General features: G+C 38.7%; 1 protein-coding gene across 5 annotated transcripts in view; it reads left to right on the top strand.

The window, feature by feature from the left end:
* The first annotated feature begins 17,246 nt into the window (after positions 1–17,246).
* The window catches only part of ZNF800 (zinc finger protein 800), a 30,907-nt gene continuing 23,838 nt past the window's right edge, over positions 17,247–24,315 (top strand). For 3 of the 5 annotated variants that reach the window (XM_027840162.1, XM_027840163.1, XM_027840159.1), the window contains exons 1-3: positions 17,249–17,295; positions 17,994–18,115; positions 24,056–24,151. In XM_027840162.1, the coding sequence (XP_027695963.1) occupies positions 18,055–18,115; positions 24,056–24,151 (157 nt within the window). In that variant the 5' untranslated portion in view covers positions 17,249–17,295; positions 17,994–18,054. Of the gene's footprint in view, positions 17,296–17,544; positions 17,564–17,993; positions 18,116–24,055; positions 24,152–24,315 lie in introns of those variants that run through there. The other 2 variants (XM_027840160.1, XM_027840161.1) reach the window with 2 other exon arrangements.

Genomic DNA, 24,315 nt, shown 5'->3' with positions numbered 1-24,315 from the left:
ATAGAAATCTCTCCTGCCCAACAGGAAAATAGAAGGGAAAGGGGATAAGAGAAAGGGGGGTGATAAAGGGAGGGCAGATTGGGGGAAAGGGCATTCAGACTGCATGTCACCTTGGAATGGGGGGAGGGGAGAAATGGGGAGAAAATTTGGAACTCAAAATCTTGTGGAAGTGAATGTTGAAAACTAAAAGTAAATTAATTAATTAATAATAAAAAAAGAATGTTACTGTTTACCTGTACTCATTTTATCCTTTTCCTTTTTGAAAGGTTTGTGATTCTTTGGTTTCAATGGGAAAAAATTGTTTTAAGTTAGGAGATTTATAATCAGAAGACTCTTGAAAGAATCTTTATAATCAGAATGCTGATTATCAGGGTAAGCTTCTCATACTTCCATGTAATAAATGAACTTAATATTATTTAAATGTACCATGATTACTGTATATTTATACCTAAATATTGGGGTAAGTTTTCTACAATGGAGACACCTAGATAAGGCAACTCTATCAAGAGAAATTTTAGTACCTTCTCTACCACTTGTAGTCTCAGAGAGTTGCTTAGAGCATTGAGAGTTGAAGTTTGTGTCAGAGGTGGGACTTGAACACAGGTTTTTTGGCTTGGGCACAAACTCTCTGTTCACTGACTTATTGTTTATTCATTGTTTTTGAAGAGGACCAATGATATCATGGGGTGATGTCTTGACTTTCACATGAATTGGATTTAAGTGAGGCAAAGTTGCACAAAGTCCTTAACCTCACTCTTTTTTCCTGAGTTATTAAAGTCCAATGGCAAGATAAAAGTCAGGATGACTAGTGAAGGCCCAGTATGCAGTGGATGACCTTGGCATCTTCCATGTCTGACCAAGCTCTAAGTGCTCCACAGTGTTTGCTTCAGCCACCTTCATGGCCGTTGGAATAAATTGTTCTCATCTGTCCATTGTAATGAGGGAAGTGTTCGTATATTTTGAGTAGACATCCCTCTCACTCACCAATGGGTTTGAGGCCTGTCAGTTACCCTCAAACTGGATTAGCCTGTGTGCCAAGACAGTTTTACCAGGGTATGGCTGCTGGGCATGCTACAGCTTCTTGGAGCTACAGGTGAGAACTGAGTGACAGGTGGACACCAAAGGTGGATGAGCAACCCTGAAAAGGGCTTGGCAAGCCCTCACACCAGAGTGCTAGTCCTCCTGAGTAGCCCATCTACCCATCCACTGACTATAGCATACTTTGAGATGCCGTTGGGACATTTAGTTTATGGGACATCTAGTGATGTCCCATATGATATGTATATATAATGATGTATGTATGTTGATTTGTATATATAATGTATGCATAAATGCACATATCTTATCTCCATATATAATATATGTATATGTATATGTATATGCATAAAATGTAGAACTTTTGGATTTGCATTAGTTTTTGGTAAGTCCAGAATGAATATCTATTTTGTTACTTTGCTAATGAAATTTGTCCTTATTTTTACCAGCACCAAAATTGTCAATTTTGTCAGGGAATATTCATAGCTAAGTAGCTTATAGATGACCCTTCTAATGACTCTACTGGTGACCCTAAAGTTTCAAGCTTAGTCTTTTCTAGGATAGTCAGTTTCAGTCTTTTCTGCAGCTACATAGTATATCCTAATATTAAACAAGTAGACAAGGTAGATGTAGAATAAATTGGATAAGTAGAAATAAGTAGAAACTCAGAATCACTACTGGAAAAAAATAAATTAAAACATGCTTTTTGAGGGTATAGCATTCACACAGAAAAGACAGCTAATGTTCACCCTTGCAAAAGAAATTGCTTAGAGCATCACAATATATGATTTACAGTAAAGTAGTCTGATTAAAGATAATAAATAACCCACAGTAAACTCATTAGATACACTTTTCTTGTTCCCTCAAGTAACAGTTACCTCTTAAATTAGAATATTAATCTGAGGATACCTGGAATTTTCCATTCTTCAAAAGTTTAGATGAAACTAAAAAAACTGATGCTTTCCTTAAAGTTTGTGGCATGTAGATTTTTTTTTGTCTAACACTGGTTGTTGTTTTTAAAATCTGTTAGGTATTTATGTTATAAACATTTTATGGCTTCAAGAATTTAATAATTAAAACAACAAACATTTGCTAAGTGCCTACTAAGTGCCAGGCACTGTGCTAAGTGCTGTGGTTAAAAAAAAAAAAAGGAAAAGATAATCCCTTCCTTCAAGAGTTTATGATCTAAAGGGAGAAGAAGAAACCCAAAAGAAAGCTGGAAAGGGAAGGGGGAGGGGATTTAATTCTTATTGCCTAAAAATTGATTATTGTTAAATTTCTTAACTCCATGACAGATGTGGTCCAAGGACCAAAAGCCTAGTTCATCTTACTGCCTTTTTACTTTTGCTATGATATTGAGAAAACTAAAGTGGGACATGTTTTCAGTTATAGGAAACTCTAGGTAGATAAGGAATTAAGAATTGTCTGTGTGGACTGAGGACAGAAGTACAAAGGATAGAAGTACAGTCAATAGCTGGAAGTTGCAAGGAGGCAGATTTCTGCTTAATATAAGGATAGACTCCCTAGCAATTTGAGCTATGAGAAAATTGAATACGCTGCCAAACCAACTAAAGAGTTCTTTATGGCTGGAAACCCTGACACAGAGGCTGGCTTATGGAGAATGTTATACAGGAGAGAGTAGGAGGTGTCTTTTAACATAATTTTCTGCACTAACATTTGTTGCTTAATGTTTCAGGTAAAGGTTGTATTAAATGACGTTTAAAAGTCTTTTTCAATTCTTGGGTTCCTTGATTCTATGTTCATTCTCAGGTAGACTTGGCAAGATCAGTCACTCAATCAACAAATATTTATTAATTGCTTACTATGTTTGAGGCACTATATTAAAGATTAAGTATACAAAGACAAAAATGAAAGTGTTCTTGCCCTCAAGAAGTGTATATTTGAATGAGGAAGAAAATGTATACCGTACACCTACTATTATGCACAGAATATATGCAAGTGAATATAAGGTCATTTAAATTTTATTTTTCAATTGTCTTTTTATTGTTCTCTTAATAGTATGTTATTTTTTCCAATCACACATAAAGATAGCTTTCAAAATTCATTTTTATAAGATTTTGAATTCCAAATTCTTCTCACTCCCCTTCCTCCCCCCTACTCAAGATATTATATAGGTTATACACGTACAGTTATGTTAAACATATTTCCACATTAGTCATGTTGGGAAAGAAGAACCAGAACAAAAGGGAAAAACCATGAGAAAGAAAAAACAAAAAAAAGTGAAAATAGTATGCTTCAATCTGCTTTCAGACTCCATATTTCTTTCTCTGAATGTGGATAGCATTTTCTATCACAAGCATTTTCCATCACTTTTGGAATTGTTTTGGATCATTGTATTGCTGTGAAGAGCTAAGGCTCTCATAGTTGATCATTGTATTATGTTGCTGTTATTGTGTACAATGCTCTCCCGGTTCTGCTCACTTCACTCAGCATCAGTTCATGCAAGTCTTTCCAGATTTTTCTGAAATCCACCTGCTCATCATTTCTTATAGAACAATAGTATTCCATTACATTCATATACCACCATGTGTTCAGCCATTCTTCAATTGATGGACATCCCCTCCGCTTCCAATAAGGTAGTTTTTTTTTTCATGAGGCAATTGGGGGTTAAGTGACTTGTCCAGGGTCACACAGCTAATAAGTGTCAAGTGTCTGGTCTGAGAGTGGATTTGAACTCAGGTCCTCCTGACTCCAGGGCCAGTGCTGTATCCACTGCGCCACCTAGCTGCCCCAATAAGGTAGTTTTTAAAGGGATTGCACTCATAGCAACTTGAGGGTGGGGTGAGAGAGGACCAAGAAATACTTCATGAAGAAGTAGTAAATGAGCTGAGTGCTGAAAGAAAGAAAGACATTTCAAGAAATGGAGGAGAGGAGGGAGTGCACTTGAGGCTTTGGTACAGTGAATACAAAGACCCAGAGTAAACACAGGGAGTGTCTTGTGGATGGGACAGTCTGTAGACCTGCAGCTGGAATGCAGAGTGTGAAGCTGGGAGTGTAAGAAGGAGGAAAAATAGGAAGGGATCAGGCTGTAGAGAGCTAGAGCAGTTTACATTTGATTCTTGAAGTATTAGAGAACTCTGGAGATGGGGGAGATGGGTGATGTGATTTCTATTGTGCTTTAGGAAAATCACTGCAGCAGCAACAGGGAGAAGCTAGAAGCAGGGAGACCAAAAAGGAGGTGAATGTAGTCCTCCAGTGAAGAAGTGATGAGAAGGTGACGTATGAGTTGAGAGAAGAGGATTTATGTGTGGAATGTTATGGAAAAAGAAACAAGATTTGGCAACGAATTGGATATGTGAGGTAAATGAGAGTGAGGGGTTGAGGATAACATTAAGGTTGCAAACCTGAGTGACTAGAAGGATGATGGTGCTTTGGAAAGTAATAGGGAAGTTTTAAAGAGGGATAGAGTGAGGAATGGGGAATACTGAACTCTGGATCTTGAGTTTGAGATGTCTATGGGACATCCAGTTTGATGGCTGTTGTTAATGTGTGACTGGAGCTCAGGAGAGAGAGTAGGACTAGATATAGAGATCTGGGAGTCTTCGGCATAGATGATAAATGAACCCCTGGGAGCTGGTAAAATCACCAAAAGAGAAAGTTTAGAGAGAATAGAAAGAGATCACTACAAAGAAGACTGCTTTACAATGAAACCATATTGGAGTTCTAGTGTACAGCCCCAAATAATAGTACTTAACCTGGTTATAGTTCAAATAAATTGAACATATATTTATTTAGCATTATCTTTGAAACCATGGCACTATGTTAAACACTGGGGATACAAAGATGAAAAACAGTCCCTGCCTTCAACAAGCTTACAGTCTAACATGGGGAGGAGAATGCTATAAGAAATTCTGAGGAAGGAGCCGCCAATTTTAGCTACAAGCATGATAGAAGGCTTCATGGAGGAGTTGGTAGAGCTGAGCTTTACAAGAAGAGGAATTCAAAAGGCTAAGATTAGATAATGAGTCTTAGGCATGGAGGCTGAATTGCCAAATGTTCTGGTGATGAATGTGATATTTTAGGAATTAGCATCACCCAGGACACACAGTAGTAGGAAGTCTAAGGTTGTGCTTTTTGTATATTCAGTATGAGTTGGGCTTTTCTATCTATATTAGAATGTTGTCATCAGTTTTTAAACTCTTGCAACTAAAACCAGGACTGAAATGATGGACAGTTTCCACCAGAAGGCAACAACATGATTATACATTTAGGGGGAAAAATATTTAGGAGGAGAAAAAAATTAAAGGGCCTCTTAACTTGTATCCATATATGGCAACTACACTGACAATTCAGTAAGTTTGATCAATTCGTTTAACTGATGCTTTTGTGTTTTCGCTAGTTATTATTTAACTGAATCGAAGGCACAAATTGGTTCTTTATTGTTGTGTAAACACTTTTAAATTCTTCTAGTACTGCATATGAAGATATATTTGAATGGTGATAGATAATCATAGTTTCCATTGAGAGCAGAATACCAGAAAATTGCTCTAAATTTCAAGAGGTATTTAAATACCTTCACCAAAGTCCTACTTTGATACCTTATTGTGAAGTGAAGGTGTTCCTAGCTGAGCTCCTTTTTGAGCTCTTCCATGAGTTCTTTCTGGACTTGAGACCACTTTTCTTTGGGGTTTTGCCCATAGGTATTTTGACATTGTTGTCCTCCTCTGAGTTTGTATCTTGGTCTTCCCTGTCACCATAATAACTTTCTATGGTCGTAGTCTTTCTTTAATTGTTTTCTGCTCATCCCCTCCTCTCCCCCCCCCCTTTTTGGCCTTTTTCCTTTCTTTTAAGGTAGAAGGGGTACTGTTTCTAGCTTCTTGTGCTGTGGCTGCAGGCCATGGCTGTTTACCTGTGCTGCATTGGTACTGCCCTGAGGCCCAAGGCGGGGACCCTTGTGTCTGGTGCTGCACTGAGGGGGTGGTTTGGGGGTTGGCTGGTGCTGCTGGAGGCCATAGGGGTCTAGCAGCTTGCCTGGTGCTAAACTGGGGTCCTAGTGGTGGTGTCTGGCACATACTAAGGCTGGCTGGGGTGTTTCTGCATTTCCCTGTGGCTACATTGAAGCATGTGGGTGGGGTCAGGTCTCTGGAGGCTGGCTGTTTGCCCAGGGCTATGTTGAAGCTAGCAGGCTGGTATTGGCTGGCTGTTGCTAGTTTGCTTAGGTACCCTTAGGGTAGGGTGAAGCACTGGACATCTGGCCCCTGGAGGCTGCCTGTTTGCTCAGGCTATGAGGAAGCACAGTGGCCTATGCTAGCTGGCGGCTGTCTGTTAGGTGGTCTGTTGAGTGGCTTAGTTCTTGAAGTTCATGCTAGTGGGAAGCAATCTCTGGGGCCATCATCAAATTAGAAAGGTTTGGATCAATGCATTATATGTTATCCAAAGATAACCCAAGGTAAATTCAGAAAGGCTCATGACAAAGTTGGTCTCAAAGTGATGAGTTGTTTTGGCTACAGCAACTCCTGGAAACCATCTATTAAGTCATATAGTAGTTGCTGTCTCCATTAGTGGAGAAGTACCAACATGCATGAAATGTCAAGGAGCATTTGAAAAAATTTTAAAGGTTGTGAGGTAATGTGTGTGTATCAAGGAAGGTCGTGAGGTTTTCCCTGAAGGAGAGAGGTGTTTCATTATTGTTTTTTATTTATTATATATTCGTGTACGTATTTGTTATTATTATGAGGTATTCTCGGATAATAGCTATTTCATGTAATAATTTAAAAACTTGTTCTTCTAGATGACCTGACTGGACTTGACCTCCCAGGATTCCCAGGATTTTAGGAATTGTGAAGTCTAGGGAGTCTTTTTATGCCTATGCAGCCCCAGCCTTATTAGTTTTTATTCTATTTTGCCAGCACCCTATTCTTTCCTCCATAGAAATGGTGGGAGATTAGGGAGATTCCATTCATCCTCACTTCATGAACCTGAATATATTCAGTATGCAACCTGAAAGATAACACAGGCAACTCATATCCAAACTTACGTTATATATTTACTCTCTTTCTCTCACAGGTATACCTTAAACTATTTTCCAATTCCCATTTTTGAAAAAATTTCCAAAACAAATTCACTAGTCAATTAGCTATTTAGGAAATTCTCTAAGCACTAAGAGATATACCCTCTAAATCATTATATCATTTTAATTATTTGTATGCCTTTATCAATACCATTTGAATGAATGAATGATAAAACATTTATTATATGTTTAATACTTGCCAGGTACTGCTCTAAGCACTAAGGATACAATAAAAAGAAAAACAAGTCAGATAGTACCTGCCCTTAAGTTCTGGTGGGAAGACATGAGAAGTGTGGCCAGAATGTAAGTGACATGGTTTGGAAATAGCCAGAAAGTGAAATGGAGGTCTGGGTCCATGCAAGAAGAGTTTACATCCTTTCTACTACTTACCCAAATTGATCTTTTTAAAACTTTTGAAGACTCAGAGACCTTTTTGCATTGTTTTTTTAATGATTTACTTTTAGTTTTCAACTTTCACTTCTATAAGATTTCGAGTTTTAAATTTTCTCCCCCCTCCCCCTTCCCCAAGACGGCATACAATCTGGTATAGGATCTACTTATTCATTCATGTTAAGCATATTTTCACATTAGTCATGATATATAGAAAAATTAGAACTAATGAGAGGAACCATGAGAAAGAAGAAATAAAACAAAACAACAAAAGAGAAGAAGAGCAAATAGTATGCTTCCATCTGCATTCAGACTACAAAGTTCTTTCTCTGGATATGGACAGCATTTTCCATCATGAGTCTTTTGGAGTTGTCTTAGATCCTTGCATTGCTGAGAAGAGTTAAGTCCATCAAAGTCAGTCATGACACAATAGCTGTTATCGTGTACAATGTTCTCCTGGTTCTGCTCATTTAACTCAGCATCAGTTGATATAAGTCTTTCCAGGTTTTTTCTGAAGTTTCTCCTCATCATTTCTTATAGCACAATAGTATTCCATTACATTCATATACCACAACGTGTTCAGCCATTCCCCAATTGATGGGCATCCCCTCAATTTCCAATTCTTTGTCACTACAAAAAGAGCTGCTATAAATATTTTTGTACATGTGGGTCCTTCCCCACTTTTATGATCTCTTTGGGATACTTGCATTTTTTTTATGCTGAGATATTTCTATATTCAACCTAGTACTTGATAGAGCTGAGAGATTATGGAATAGATAAAAATGATCATATATGTTAATACATCACTTAGGATATCTGACTGTCACACTTTCCAGGTTCACAGAGAAAAACAGAGGTTCATTTAAAACAACTTTTCTGGGGGGGCAGCAGAGCCAAGATGGCGGAGGGAAAGCAGTGACTGTCTTGAGGTCTCTCCCAAAGCCCTCTAAATACCTAAAAAAATGGCTCTAAACAAATTCTAAAGCAGCAGAACCCACAAAAAGACAGAGTGAAACAAATTTCCAGCCAAAGACAGCCTGGACGGTTGATTGGAAAGGTATATCGCACCGGGCGGGGAGAGGAGGGCAGTTCGGGGTGGATGCTCAGGCTGCAGGGACCCTGTAGCAGGCCTCAGAGGACTGAATCGCGGGTGGCTGTTTCCACACTTCTTAACCCTTGAATGCCAAAGACAACTTAGAAGGTCAGTGGGAAAAGTCTGTGACTGTGGTGAGAGAGGAGCTAGGTCTCAGCCTCAAGGGGCTGCGGCTTTTTCCTGAGCTTCTAGCCCACAGACTGAGAGGGAATCAAGTGGCTGATCAGAGGGGGATTGCAAGGATCTCTTTGCCAGGGCTGAGGCAGGACTCTCTTGCTTTACCAATGATTGGATCTGGGTCACAGATCCGAGGGGTGGTCCCGGGGCAAGAAGGAACGCTGGCTTGGTGGAGCTTGTTGTGGTGGTGGAGAGAAAACACCTCGCCCCTTATCATAGCACCTTGGAAGAACTGAAAATTTACAGGTCCCTAGAAGTACCTCTGAAAACAGCTGTATAAACCCCCAAAGTGTGGGACAGTACACTCTTCACATTGGAAGCAGACTTTTACCTTAACAGAGTTTAAAACTCAGGTGATTGGCTGGGATCATGAGTAAGCAGAGCAAAAAGAGTCAGACTATATTATCTTACTTTGGTAACAAAGAAAATCAAAACATACAACCAGAAGAAGACAACAAAGCCAAAGCTCCTACATCCAAACCCTCCAAGAAAAATATGAATCAGTCCCAGGCCTTGGAAGAACTCAAAAGGGATTTTGAAAAGCAAGTAAGAGAAGTAGAGGAAAAACTGGAAAGAGAAATGAGAGTGATGCAAGAAAATCATGAAAAACAAGTCAACAGCTTGCTAAAGGAGACCCAAAAAAATACTGAAGAAAATAACAACTTAAAAAATAGCCTAACCCAAATGGCAAAAGAGGTCCAAAAAGCCAATGAGGAGAAGAATGCCCTAAAAAAGCAAAATTGACCAAATGGAAAAGGAAGTCCAAAAGATTACTGAAGAAAATACTTCCTTAAAAATTAGCATAGAGCAATTGGAAGATAATGACTTTATGAGAAATCAAGACACTAAAACAAATTCAAAAGAATGAAAAATTAGAAAACAATGTGAAATATCTCATTGGAAAAACCACTGACCTGGAAAATAGATCCAGGAGAGAGAATTTAAAAATTATTGGACTATCTGAAAGCCATGATCAAAAAAAGAGCCTAGACATCATCTTTCAAGAAATTATCAAGGAAAACTCTCCTGATATTTTAGAACCAGAGGGCAAAATAGAAATTGAAAGAATCCACCGATCTCCTCCTGAAAGAGATCTCCAAAGGAAAACTCCAAGGAATATTGTAGCCAAATTCCAGAGTCCCCAGGTCAAGGAGAAAATATTACAAGCAGCCAGAAAGAAACAATTCAAATATTGTGGAAACACAATCAGGATAACACAAGATTTAGCAGCTTCTACATGAAGGGACCACAGGGCATGGAATATAATATTCCAGAGAGCAAAGGAGATAGGATTACAACCAGGAATCACCTACCCAGCAAAACTGAGTATAATCCTGCAGGGGAAAAAATGGTCATTCAGTGAAATAGAGGACTTTCAAGCATTCTTGATGAAAAGACCAGAGTTGAATAGAAAATTTGATTTTCAAATATAAGACTCGAGTGGAACATGAAGAGGTAAACAGGAAAAAGAAAATCATAAGAGACTTATTAAGGTTGAACTGTTTACATTCCTGCATGGAAAGATGATATTTGTAACTCATGAGACCTTTGTCAGTATTAGGGTAGTTGGAGGGGAAAATTATATGTACATATGTATAGATATAGATACAGATATAGATAAATAGAGGGCACAGGGTGAGTTGAAAATGAAGGGGTCATATCTGGAGAATAAAATTAAGGGGTGAGAGAGGAATATACTAGGAGAAGGAGAAAGGGAAAGGTAGAATGGGGTAAATTATCCCACAAAAAAAAACAACCAGAAAAGAAAAGGCTCTTAACAGTGGAGGGGAAACAGGGAAGGTGAGAGAGAATGAGTGAATCGCATTCTCATAAGCGTTGACTTAAGGAGGGAATAACATACACACTCAATTGGGTGTGGAAATCTGTCTTACCCTACAGGAAAATAGGGGGGGAAGGGGACAAGACAGTAGGGGAATGATAGAGAGGAGGGCAGATTGGGAAAGGGAGTAATCAGAAGCAAATAATTCTGAAGAGGGACAGGGTCAAAAGAAAGAATAGAATAAATGGATGGGTGGGATAGGATTAAGGGAAATAGAGTTAGTTTTTCACAGCATGTCTACTATGGAGGTGTTTTGCATAATTGCACATATATAACCTATATTTAGTTGCTTGCCTTATCAATGAGGGTGGGTGGGGAGGGAGGAAGGGAGAAAATTTGGAACCCAAAGTTTTAAAAACACATGTTTAAAAAAAATGTTTTCACATGCAACTGGGCAAGAAGAAATACAGGAAATGGGGAACAGAAATCCAACCTGCCCTACAGGAAAATTGCAGGGGAAGGGGATAAGAGAAGGGGGGGAGAGATAGAAGGGAAGGCAGATTAGGGAAAGGGGTATTTAGAATGCATGCCATCTTGGGGTGGGGGGAGGGGCGAGATGGGGTGAAAATTTGGAACTCAAAATCTTGTGGAAGTAAATGTTGAAAACAAAAAAAAATAAAAATTACCATTAAAAAAAAAACTTTTCTACCTCTCTTCCTTTTATTACTTCTTTTATTAGCTCCATAATTTAGGAACCATAAGCCCTGAGACCTACCCAAATACTTCTTGCCATCAATTTACAAGGTCTACTTCAAACCCACATTTGATTTTAAAAACGGAACTCAATTTCTTTTTCTTCTCCCAAACATGTAGATCTCATCCATTCTTTCTATTCCCTTCTTGGGATTCTCTAGTTTGGTTGCATAAGTCCAAAGATGGTCAGACTATTTAGTGAAAGGTAGGGAAGAGCAGAGGAAATATTTTTTGTTTGTTTTTTAAATCTGCTTAAACAAAGGGATTCACTTAATTTGAAGTGTCCTTTGTAGAGCTTTCAAGAATATTCTAAGCAGAGAGGACTTTCTAAGCACGAGAGTGGTTTATCAAGAAGTAGAGCAGGTTTTCACAGCTTGGGCAACTCAAGTAAACTTTTAAGATTTACACCAAATTCAATTTAACAAAGTTTTTTTTTTTTACTGTTGATATGAAAACAGGTAAGACATAGGTCCTGTTATTAAAGAGTTCACATTCTAATAGGAAGAGCAGAACAAGAACACACAATGACCATGATATAAAGAAAAGGAAAATAAATACAGAAGATCCAGATACAGTGCTATGACAAAAGTAAGGATGGAGATCACTTTCACCTAGGGGAAGGTCAGGGAAGGCTTGTAAGGTAGGTCATCAACAGATGGAGAAGTTGGCAGGATAGAGTAGAGGAGGAAGATCATCCCAGACAAGGGAAGGCAGCATGCATGAATAAAAGCATGGAGACAGGAAAGGGCAAGACAAGAGTGGGGAACAGAAAGTGACCCAGTTTGGTTGAAACAGAATACATGAAAGGAAGTATTTATAAGATAAGCATAATCAGTTAGGGTGGAATCAGATTGTGGAGAGCCTTGAATGTCAAGATCAGAAGTTTATAAGTTATTCAATAAGCAATTGGCGGGGGGGGGGGGGGGGGGAACGACGACCAGATGGATTTACAAGTGAATTTTATCAAATATTTAAAGGCCAACTAAGTCCAATACTAAATAAAGTATTTGGAATAATATGCAAAGAAGGGGTCCTACCAAATTGCTTTTATGAAACAAATATAATACTGATACCTAAACAAGGAAAAGTAAAAACAGAGAAAGACAATTACAGACCAATTTCATTAATGAATATGGGTGCAAAAATCCTAAATAAAATACTAGCTAAAAGATTACAACAATATATTACAAAGATTATACATTATGACCAAGTGCGATTCGTACCAGAAATGTAGGGATGGTTTAACAGAAAGAAAACTATTAACATAATTGACTATATCAATAATAAAAGTAACAAAAATCATGATAATATCAATAGATGCAGAAAAAGCATCTGACAAAGTACAACACTCATTTCTATTAAAAACACTTGAAAATATAGGCATAAATGGCATTTTCTTTAAATTGATAAGAAGCATTTACCTAAAACCATTAGCAAGTATTATTTGTAATGGGTATAAGCTAGAAGCCTTCCCAGTAAGATCAGATGTGAAACAAGAATGCTCACTATCACCAATATTATTCAATATAGTATTGAAAATCCTAGCAACAGCAAGAAGAGAAGAAAAAGAAATAGAAGGAATCAGAATAGGGAATGAGGTAATAAAATGTTCTCTTTTTGCAGATGATATGATGATATACTTGGAAAATCCTAAAGACTCAACTAAAATGTTAATTGAAATAATTAATAATTTCAGCAAAGTAGCAGGATATAAAGTAAACTCACATAAATAATCAGAATTCCTATATATTACAAACAGGATCCTGCAGGAAGAGATTGCTAGAGATACACCATTTAAAATAACTCTACACAGTATAAAATACCTGGGAATATACTTACCAAAACAATCTCAGGATCTATATGAGCAAAACCATGAAAAACTTTGTACACAAATAAAATCAGATTTAAATAGAGAAATATTAGTTGTTCATGGGTAGGCAGGGTCAATATAATAAAAAAGACAATTTTACCAAAGTTAATATATATATATTCAATGCCATACCAATAAAATTACCAAAAAATATTTTACAGAGCTAGAAAAAATAACAAAATTAATTTGGAAGACCAAAAGGTCAAGAATATCAAAGGAACTAACGAAAAAAAAAATAAGTAAAGGAAGGAGATTTAGCAGTACCAGATCTTAAACTATATCATAAGGCAATAATTATCAAAACTATTTGGTACTGGCTAAGAAATAGGAAGGTAGATCAGTGAAACAGAGTAGACATACAATCTGCAGCAGCAAATGAATATAGCTACCCAGTGTTTGACAAGTGTAGAGACTTAAATCTTTGGGATAAGAATTCATTATTTGGTAAAAATTGTTAGGAAAGCTGGAAAGCAGTATGGCAGAAATTGGGCATAGACCAATATCTTACACCATTTATCAAGATAAGGTAAAAATGTATATATGACCAAGATATAAACAGAGATATTACAAGAAAATTTGAATAACATGAAACAAATTACCTATCAGACTTATGGATAGGTCAACACTTTATGAACAAACACAAGATAGAGAGCATAGTGAGATGTAAAATGGATGATTTTGATCATATTAAATTAAAAAGGCTTTGTACAAATAAAACAAATGTAGCCAGGATCAAAAGGAAAGCAGAAAACTGAGAAAAAAAATTTATAGACAGTTCCTTAGATAAAGATCTCATATCTCAAATATATAAAGAACTTTGTCAAATCTATAAGAAGGTGAGTCATTGCCTAATTGGTGAATGGTCAAAGGATATGAACAGGCAGTTTTCTGATGAAGAAATCAAAACAATTTATATAGTCATATGAAAAAATGCTCTAAGTCATTATTGATAAGAGAAATGCAAATTAAAACAACCTTAATATATCATTTTACACCTATCAGATTGGCTAAAATGAGAGAAGGGAAAAGCAATAAATGTTGGAGGAGATGTGGAAAAATTGGGACCTTAATTCATTGTTGATGGATCTGTGAGCTGATGAAACCATTTTGGAGAGAGATTTGGAATTATTCCCAAAGAGTTATTAAACTGCCTATTCCCTTTGACCCAGCAATAGCATTATTAGGTCTGTTTCCCAAGGGGATTAGGGAAAATGGGAAAAGAACTTATGTGTTCTAAAATATTTATAGCAGCTTTCTTTGTAGTGGCAAAGAACTGTGAGGATGCCCGTCAATTGGGGTAGCTAAACAAATGGTGGTAAATATTCATGATGACATATTACCCTGCTATAAGAAATAATGAGCTCAATGATTTTAGAAAAGCATGGCGACCGCCACAAAATAATGAAGAGCAAAATGAGCAGAACCAAGAGAACATTCTATATAGTAACAACACTATCATTTTAAGAATAACTATGAACAACCAAGTCTTCCTATTACAAACACTCAAATTAACTGCAAAGATCCTATGAAGGAGGATGCTGTTTGAATCCAGAAAGGAATATTGCTGTGATATAGAAGATAAGCGGGTTGATTTAGAAAAAACATGGAAAGACTTGGACTTATGAAGGGAGATGCTATCGACCTCAAGAGAAACAGATGATAGGAGGAAATAAGCATAGTATAGTCTTACATATATGTGTTATGAGTGAATATGTATATATGTGTACATTTTCATATATTCATGTTTATACATATCTATATCTATCTATGCTTAATTGTAGCCTTCTTTAGGGTGGGGAGTGAGGGAGTGAAAAAGACAAAGTAAAAAGTGCACAGCAGAGATCAAAAGAAAACCAACAAGGAAGCAAAAATGGGTAATGTTGAAAGCAATGGGTAGCAGTTATACAGGTTTTTTGAAATGGAAATTTGTTTTATATTGAATCCTTTCTTGTGGTCTGCTGTGTACATGGCAAATGTTTTTTTTTTCTTTTCTCATGTATTTTTCTTTTCTCTGTATTTAAGTGTAAAATAAAAATTACCAAAAAAAAAATAGTCAATGGGGAATCACAGGTTATTGAGTAAATGAAGGACAACATCATAGTGGTGTGGTTAGATCAAACTTGGGTCACATTGTCTAAGATGGATTGAAGAGGAGATATAGGAGAGGCTATTACCCATAGCCTAGGTGAGAAGTCATAAGGGCCTAAATTAGTTTTTTTATAGCGGGAGTAGAGGTGAGGGCCATTCATGAAGCACTGAATATTAACAAACTTACATAGTACTTTACATAACTATGCCGTCTGATCTTCACAACAATCCTGTAAGGTAGGTGCTATTATCTTCATTTTACAGATGGGGAAACTGAGGCTCAGAGTCAGACTCAGAGTCCCAGTGTCACATAGCTATTGAATCTCTAAGGTAGGATTTGAACCCAGTTCTTAAATTGTAAATTCAGCACGTTACCCTGCCTCTCGCCAGGAAACACAGAACAAAGCAACTGATTGGATGTGTGGGCTAAGGGAAAAGGATGACTGAAATTCAAAGACGACTGAATTTATAAGCCTGGGTGACTGGGAGAATGATGGCACCATGAAAAAAAAAAGTGAGAAGTCACAGGGAAGAGCAGGTTTGGAGATAACCTAAGTTCAGTTAATAAACATTTTGAGTTTCAAGTGCTGGCCGAACATTCAGATAGAGATATCTATCAGTCAGTTGGAAATTAATGTGGCACTGGAGAACTCTAGGGAGATGGTGGGGTTGGAGATAGATTTGAGTCATCTGTATAGAGGTGATAAGCGGTAGGAGTGAAAGGACAGTCAGAATCTTGAGGGTATAAACTCCTTTAAAAGATAGGAGAATTAGGAAGCTAAGCCAGATGAATTAGTGGGTCGGACTGTCATTTGCGTTTTTTTTTTTTTTTCTTTTTTTCGTCTCCAGAAGTTATGTGCAGGGTCCGGCACACATTAGGGGCTTAATAAAACATTTGACTGACATAGTGTCATAGTAGTCAAGGGAGAGGATATCCTTTCCCCTCAAACCCTAAACATTTCTGGCTCCTAAGAGTCGGTTTTAATACTGCTGCGTAACTTTTGAAGTTTAGAAGTTGGCCAAATCTTCATCAGAAAAATTCACCAACGGTCGCTGTGAAATTATGGTTAATTCCAGCTCACATGCTTGTTCACGAGATCGTTTTGGCTTCCACCTCAGCCCCTTCCTGCATTTTCTTCTTCGGTTTGTAAGACAGTCCTAGGGAAGTAAGGCCGCCCAGATTCATTCATTTAACAAACACGTATTCCTCGTTCTTTCTCATCAACCTAATTTTACTATGTATGGGTAGGAAACAGGTGGGTAGTCTAGACAGCGTCAGAGCGACGCTGAGAAGCTGCATCAATCGCTCCCCTTTCACCGCCTTGTAGCCCTGGAGTGCTCCAGCTACGGCAGCAGCCGAAGTCACGCCAAACTAGCCCCGCTACAGCTCCCTCCCGCCTCGCCAGCCCAGCTCCCAGCCGCCCGCCCGCTCGCCAGCAGCCCAACGAAACGTGGGCTCCACGCATGCGCCCTACGCCGCGCTGCCCCGGGAGTGCCGGCCACCCTCCTACTCCCTCCTCCGTGCGTTTGTCACTTCCTGCCCTCTTCCCATCTCCGTCCGGGGTCAGCCGTCTGCCTCTGAGCTCCCTGTCGTCGGCTTCGGAGCTTCGGCTTACCCCCCCTTCCCCACTTTCCCCCGGGCTATCTGCACCGCGGCTGCTGCTCGCGTCTTCGTCAAGGGAAAGACCGCTTGAGGGACAGCGACAGGCTGACTCAATAAAGTTCCTTCAAACAGCCCCCTCAAAAAAAAAAAAAGGAAAAAAGAGAAGGCCCAAAGGGAGAGGGGAAAACCCCCGTCCCCAGCCCAGCCCCCCCCCTTCCCAGAAGAGAGAGTAGAGCCCTGCAGGTGAAGGGGCGCCGGTCTCCCGCCGCTGCTGTCGCCGGGGGGCTCCCCGGCTCCCTCCGACTCCAGGCCGGGCCTCCAGAGGGGCGGCGGTCGGGGCGGTTCCCCTGTCAACTGCCGGCGCCCGCGCCCCCGCCCGCCGGCCGGCCCCACTGCGCGGAGGGACGTCGTGAACCACCACCACCGCCGCCACTACCGCCGCCACCGCCGCGGCCCCGGCCCGCCGAGAGACGGGGTAAGCTGCGCCGGCCGCTTCCGCGTCGGCGACGGGGATTCTTTGGGAGCGCAGCGCGTTGCGGCGCAGGGCGGGCGGGCGAGCGAGAGAGCGGGGGTGGGGAGCGAGCGAGCGAGTGAGGGAGGCCCCGGCTCCCTCCCGCCTCCCGCCGCCGGGGGTCGGCGGGGGGCTGTGCCAGGTGCCGGCCGTCGCCTCCCGCGCTAGGCTGGTCCTGCGGCCGCCCATCCGGCCTGCCTGCCTGCTTTCCGCCCGCCAGCCCGGGGGTTGAGTAAGTTGGAGCTAGTTGGGTTGCGTTTTAAAATTACCAATCTTATTTTTTTATCGTGACTTGTCGTCTGTCGCTGACTCCGTGCCCTCCGCCCCCAACCCCCAGAGCCATGCGTCTGAAGCGGGGGTTGTGGACAGAGAGGAGACACCTTTCCGTCCTGGCTGAGGCTCCACGCCTGCTTCCCCACCCCGGGCTTCCGTCCCTCCCTTCCTCCCTGGCCCCCTGGCAAAGAAGGGAGGCCCTTATGCGCTGCCCCGCGGCGCCGGGGAGGGGAGGGGGCTCCTCATCTTTGTAAGGATGGATGGAGCTTGTCTGAAGGGGACGGAGGGGGGAGCGAGGTGGAGGCACCGGGAAGTGGACACGTCTGGAAAACGCAGCTGCAGCTCCCTGGGAGGCTAAGGGTGAGTGACTGGGCTTGTGCTTTTTTCAGCAGAAGAGCCGCAATGAGGAGCTTCGAACTGTAGAAGGAAAGTAGGTCGCACCCACTGAAAATGCCTCTAAGGGACAAGTGCTGTCAGACTGACCACCATCATCATGGATGCTGTGAACCAGGTATAGGCCATCCTTTCTTCTCATAAGGCTGCCTTGACTCTTTTAGCATAGCTTCTCTGTCCATACCTTGCCTCCTCTTTCCTAACCTTCTGTCCAAGAAGTTGGCTCGAAATAGTTGCAATTTGCCTGGTGTAAAATAACTATGGAGTTCTAAGACTTGTTTAGAAGCCAGAGGTTTCCCATTTGGTTCCTTAAAAAAATATCCTCCAAGTGCCACATTAAATCATTTCCAAAAGATCAGTCACTCAGTCCTTTTTCCTTTTCTTTCAAAGACAGCTTGAGTAATTCCCCATGCCCTTGTGCATGTTAAACTGAAAGGAAAGGAAGAAACTGCATTTATCTTTTTGCGGATTGTTGCTTTTAGGCTTCTTAAAAATCAAAAGAATGTGATAAGTTTATGTGAAAGGAGCATAGAATATAGACCTAGTTTCTTATAAGTTATGCTTTTTAAAAATGGAGCTCTGGACTGATTAGGCTAATCCCAGGTTCTGTTATTTTAAGAAATCCTCTTCTGTTATGTAAATTTTTTAAAATCCATTTTTTGTATATATTTAGGATACCTAAGTATTTTTGGTGTATGTTCATCTGACAGAAGTTGGCTTTTTGATTTAACTTACGAACTGGGAGATTCAGTGCTTTTAACAACCTAGTGATGCCCTTTAGCTACATTTTCACTTTAAAAAGGTGATACCTAAATTTGTTTGACAGTTGTTTCTACTTACATTAGAACAATCATGTGAAGTTTAATTTATTTATAGACATTTATATGTATGGCTTAAAAATAGAATCACTGAATAAACATTTTTACTTTTTCAAAATAAAGGCTTTTCTTCCCTGTGCTTGAATGCACAGAAATGTACACTCTTTGACTATAAATATTTTTCCCTTAAAAATTATTAAGAAAAAGTGTTACCAAATTCATTCAGTTGTTCAGTAATTAAGTATACACAGTACTTTATGCTGTTCTCAATAGACAGTTTGCTGGACCACTTTAGGCTTTTAGATTTGGAGCATTTGGGTTGGTGGTGGTGGTAATATTTTAACTACCTGAATGTACCAGGTTTCATTGTGGTGCTGTTCACTTACGTTGAATGATTTTTTTGCTTAATGGAATAAATGGTAATGGGAAAGATTTTCCTGTTTGGAGGGATCTCTATGGTCAGCTTCTGCTCATGACAATGAGAACTGGGTTTCTTTTTTGTTTCTGTCACTTTACTACTACCACTACTTAGTCTTTTGCATAAAATAGCCGATTTCAGAATGGGAAACCAGTTTTTTGTATTCATTATTTAATAGCTTTATTGTTTTCTGAGGCTAAAACATTGTAATCCATATCCAGGCACCCTAAAATATTCTCAGGTTCCATTCACGTTGTGTATTGTGTGAATTAGAAATCATAAAATCTTAGAGTTGCAACTTCAGAGTCTATCTAGTTCAATAGTTCACCCTGTACCAGAACAAGAGTTTCCTCTCCAGCATATTGACAAATGGTCATCCAGGTTTTTCTGGAATACATCCAGAGAGAGAGAAGCCACTTTCTCCCAAGGCAGTCCATTTCACTTTTTCATGGCTCTGATCATCAGGAATTTTTTTCCTTACATCAAAATTTATCTCTTAAATTTATGTCTTCTGCAGCTCCCATATGTTGTTTCTAGTTCTGTTCTGTGGGACCAAGCAGTACAAGTCTAATCCCTACTGCAGATGACAGCCCTTTAAATAGTTGAAAATAACTATCATGAGCCATCTAAGTCTTCTTTTCTCAAGGCTAAACATCCCTAGTTCTTTAAACTAATCTTCCTACAATGTTGTCTTGAGGTCTTTTACAATCCTCTTCAATTTATCAATATTCTTTCTGAAATGTGGTGCCTGGGACCTGAACGTGGTAGTCCAGTATGTGAGTGTAGTGGGACTAATGTAATCCAGGATGTTGTGCCTCTTATCATGCAGTCAATAAGATTGTTGACTTCCCTATCACACTGTTGACTCATATTGAGGCTATAGGCCACTAAAAAACCTCAAGACTTTTTTCAGATGAACTGCTGTTTAACCTTTCCCATCTTGTACCTATGAAGTCAATTTTTTGAAGCCTATTGTAATACTTTAATTAAGTTGCTTTTAAATTTTATTAGATTTGGTCCATTGTTCTGGCTTGTCAAGATATTTTTGAATCTGATGGTTATATGTTGTGTTAACTATCCTCAGCTTTGTTTCATTAAAAGTTTTGAAAAGCTATGCCTTTAGCCAAGTCATTGATAAAAATGTTAAATAACACAAAGCCTAGCACAGATCCCTGGTATCCTCCACTAGAGACCTACTGCTAAGTTGACATCAACTTGAGTCTAGGCAATCAGCCAGCTTAGAACTTATGTAATTGTACTAGTCCACATCTCTTCATCTTTGTTAAATGCTTTGCTAAAATTCAGATAAAACTGAATCTACAGCATTCTTCTGATGTACTGTCTATTAACTCTGTTACCGAGAGGAATAATTATTAGTCTGACATGAGCTTTTTGTTGATGTTCATTTATCATCTTATTAGTAATATAGGTTAGAATTTTGTTAGGACTTCCAAGTTAAGGTCACTGGTCTTTAGTTTGTAGACTCCATTCTTTATCCTTTTTTTAAAGTTAGGATAGCATTTCCCCTTATCTCATCCTATGGGCTCTTTTCTTGTCTTCTGTGATATTTCAGTATCTCTGTAATCACACCTGCCAGTTGTTTTAGTACCCTGGGGAGGAAAAATTTACTGTATGAAAAATATTAGAATAAAATTTGTCAATTTTTGAAGTAGACAATACCAATATATTTGAGGCATGTTGAGCCTGTATTCCAGTTCATGTTTGAAGACAATTCAAATCATTCTCTAAATTGAAGCAGTTTTTAAAATAGAAAATATGTTTTGCGAGGTTACTTTAATTGCAGTGTTCTAATAATTAAAGTTTTTCATGGACTTAAGGATTTTTTATGACAATATACTAAAATTACCTTTTAATATTTTAACATGAACCCAAACCTTTGATTATCTTTGAAAATTCAAGAAATCATTGGAGGAATTGTAGTAAATTTAAAAAATACTAACAGAGGCTTTCTATGATATTACCTTTAAGTGCTCTTCAGGCTAGATATTGTTCCTATTGCTTTGTTTTTGCTAAAATTCTGAGATTTTTTTTTTATGTGAGGAAATTAATTTATATTAGTTAAGCAGAAGACTGGGTAGGTGTTGATTAATTGTGATCCATTGGTTATTTTTTCAGGGGAAGGTGTTTTCTGTAAGAATGATCCCAAAAGTTTCCCAAAGTTGAGAAGAATGTATTTTGGTGGTAGTTTTCAGAAGAGGTCTTGGAAGAATTGATGGTTGAAACATTCTGATTGGATTCTCCCGAAAGGTTGTTCTCTAGAGGTTAGAGAGTGCCTTATTAATTTATAGACCATCAGTGAAGCCATGGATGGGGACTGTGTATTCCTAGGCACATGTTTGGGTTAGGCTAGAGGTGGGAATAAATGTCTTAAGAGTAAAGAGGATCGTTTTAGGCTGCTTGAGATAGACAGAACTTTGTGACATGAAGTTATCCCGGGATTCCTGAAGAGTTCTACCAGAGAGCTTTGTCTGACAGATCTTAACTAATCCAAAAGGCTTTCATTGTAGGCATAGCATTTGAATATCGTTCTGAGTTCAGAGGTCATTAGCAGGTTGGCCACCATATGATTGTTTTTGTTGGCCACAGCAACTCATGAAACTCTTTTGTATGCAAAGGGGTTGCAATCTTTATTAGTGGTTACAGTATCCATATAGATTAAATCATGGCTCTTTTGAAGGATTTAAGTAAAATATGATTGTGTTTTTGAAGAATAAGTATCTCAGGGATTCTTGATAGGGATAGGGAAGAAAATAGCCTTGCAGTTGAAACTTGTTCTAGTGTGCTTCTGTACCTGGAAGGATGCACTTCAGGGCCATGAGTAAAGATATTAATTATGAGTGTGGGTTTCTTAGTGGGAGAAAGTGGCTGGCTTTGAGCTAGGATGAACAGATAATTTGAGTATGTCTGTCTGTTGCTTGTCATGGAAGGGATACAAAGGTGTACGAGGGAGGACCTAGATAAGTGGTACCAAGTAAATAAACTTTTCCAGGTTTGGGAGTGGCAGTAAATATTTTCACAAACTTGAGTATGTTTGCAGGTGAAGGAGAAACTTTTTTTTTCCTAGTGATGACTCCATAGACTGTTCTACATGGATAGTGTCCATGTATGGCAGTACTAACTCAAGAATCTGTGGCCAAATGTTAATGTGAGTGTGTGTATATGCCAAGCTTTGAAATTGCCTTAGAAATATGGAAAATTCCTGAGGTGGGAAACACTTCAGGAAGAACATGTTTCTGGGTTTGGATCTCTTGCTGTGCTGTGGGGGTAGAGTTTATTATTCTGAAGGAATTACTAAAGATTTCTGGAATATGCCTCCTAGATGGAGTTGTGTGTCCTGAGAAAGGGGTACCAACGTGTGGAAATTTCCCTTTCCTTCCCTTATCTTTTATTCTTTACTAGAATTGTTCTTATATCCTTAGATTTTTTTCTAGAACTGTATTTACCTATAGATACTCCTTTGAAACATGCCTAGTTCTTTAGAATTATGTGGAATTTTTATTTTTTTAATAGTTCTTTCAGTGAGTACGGCTATCAACTACTTCTTATGAATATGGCAAAAAGGTCTTTGAAATTTTTGAATCTTTGAAAAACTGGAAAAAACATCTTTGAAAAAATTGATTATTTTGATTTTTAGCTTTGTTTTATATATTTGACATTTAGTGTCCATTCCTAATATAATATATGAGAAAGATTTCTGACCTTTGGTACTTGCCACATGTAGTAGCAGAGATGAGGTAATGTCAAGAGTTTGGAGAACTTGTATTATTTCTCTATTTTTTTTTTTTTGTTTTAGAAATGTTTGTTAAAGTTGGGACATTTTTACTTCCTTAGGAGAATTGAATTGATTATAGATTCCCTTGTGTGGTTTATCTTCATTTGATTACTGAGGATTCTGTTTATTCACATTAATTTCAGAACTTGTAGTTCACCAGGCAGTCAGAAATGGAATCAGTTCTCTTAATTGGAAAGCTTAAAACTTTGTAAGCTCAGGTTCTCTGACAGTGGGTGTACCTCCTCATTGAAGCAGCCCTGCCCTGGTTAGCTTTGGAGACTGATTGGTAATACGTTATGGGGACAGGTTGGGGTATGAAGGGAAATAAGAAAGGGGACTGATGCTCGTGAGATTTTTTTGTCAACTACAGTTCATTTTCCACTATGTGCTTTGTTAAATGGTTTTAGAAGTACAAGCAACATCTCTATGTCTGTCTGGAGTTTTAGAATTGTGGTTTGCATGGGTGTCAACAGAAAGCTATACCAGATAACCTTGAGAGTCAGTGATTCTAGGCTCATGAGGTATCATGTGATTTAAATTAAATACAGTTATAAACATTCATTCTTTCAAGACAAATGTAGGTTAAGAATCGTCAGACCTAGGGGCAGCTAGGTGGCCCAGTAGATAGAGCACCATCTTTGTAGTCAGGAGGACCTGAGTTCCAATGTGGCCTTAGACACTTGACACTTACTAGCTTGTGTGACCCTGGGCAAGTCATTTAACCCCATTGCCTAGCAAAAAAAAAGAAAAAAAAAAGAAAAGAAGAATCATCAGACCTCAAAGTCAAAAGTAAATTTTTGTTTTTGAGTTTAATTCCTCATTTCCATTGAGAAGAATACTTAGTCATATTATATTGGTTTTTGTCTTATAAAGAGCATTCTGTGAGTAATATGCATTATAATAATTTGTATTATAATTATGTCTATACATTTGTTTAAAATCTAAAGCATTGTTATATTTCACTTGTAATATATAAATGATATTAATTTCTTTATGGGGATGGGGTGGGTATTGATATCTTTTATACAGTGTATATTCTGGAACCTGGAGATCCTCCTTTGTTACAGCAACCACTGCAGACTTCCAAATCTGGCATTCAACAAATTATTGAATGCTTTCGATCAGGTATGAATATTTGCTTTGTTTCAAGATATGTTTCTTGACATTTGTGTAGGAAGAGGCAGAAACAAATCTAGAAAAACTTAGAAACAGATGACTTTCTTAAAAGTCAAAATTTATATTGTTTTTCTTTAAAGGGTACCTTTTCATTTTCATAGATGCTTTTTGAA

Source organism: Vombatus ursinus, unplaced genomic scaffold (genome assembly GCF_900497805.2).
Source record: "Vombatus ursinus unplaced genomic scaffold, bare-nosed wombat genome assembly UNPS02014839.1, whole genome shotgun sequence".
Taxonomy (NCBI): domain Eukaryota; kingdom Metazoa; phylum Chordata; class Mammalia; order Diprotodontia; family Vombatidae; genus Vombatus; species Vombatus ursinus.
This window is presented reverse-complemented; position numbering and strand designations above follow the sequence as displayed.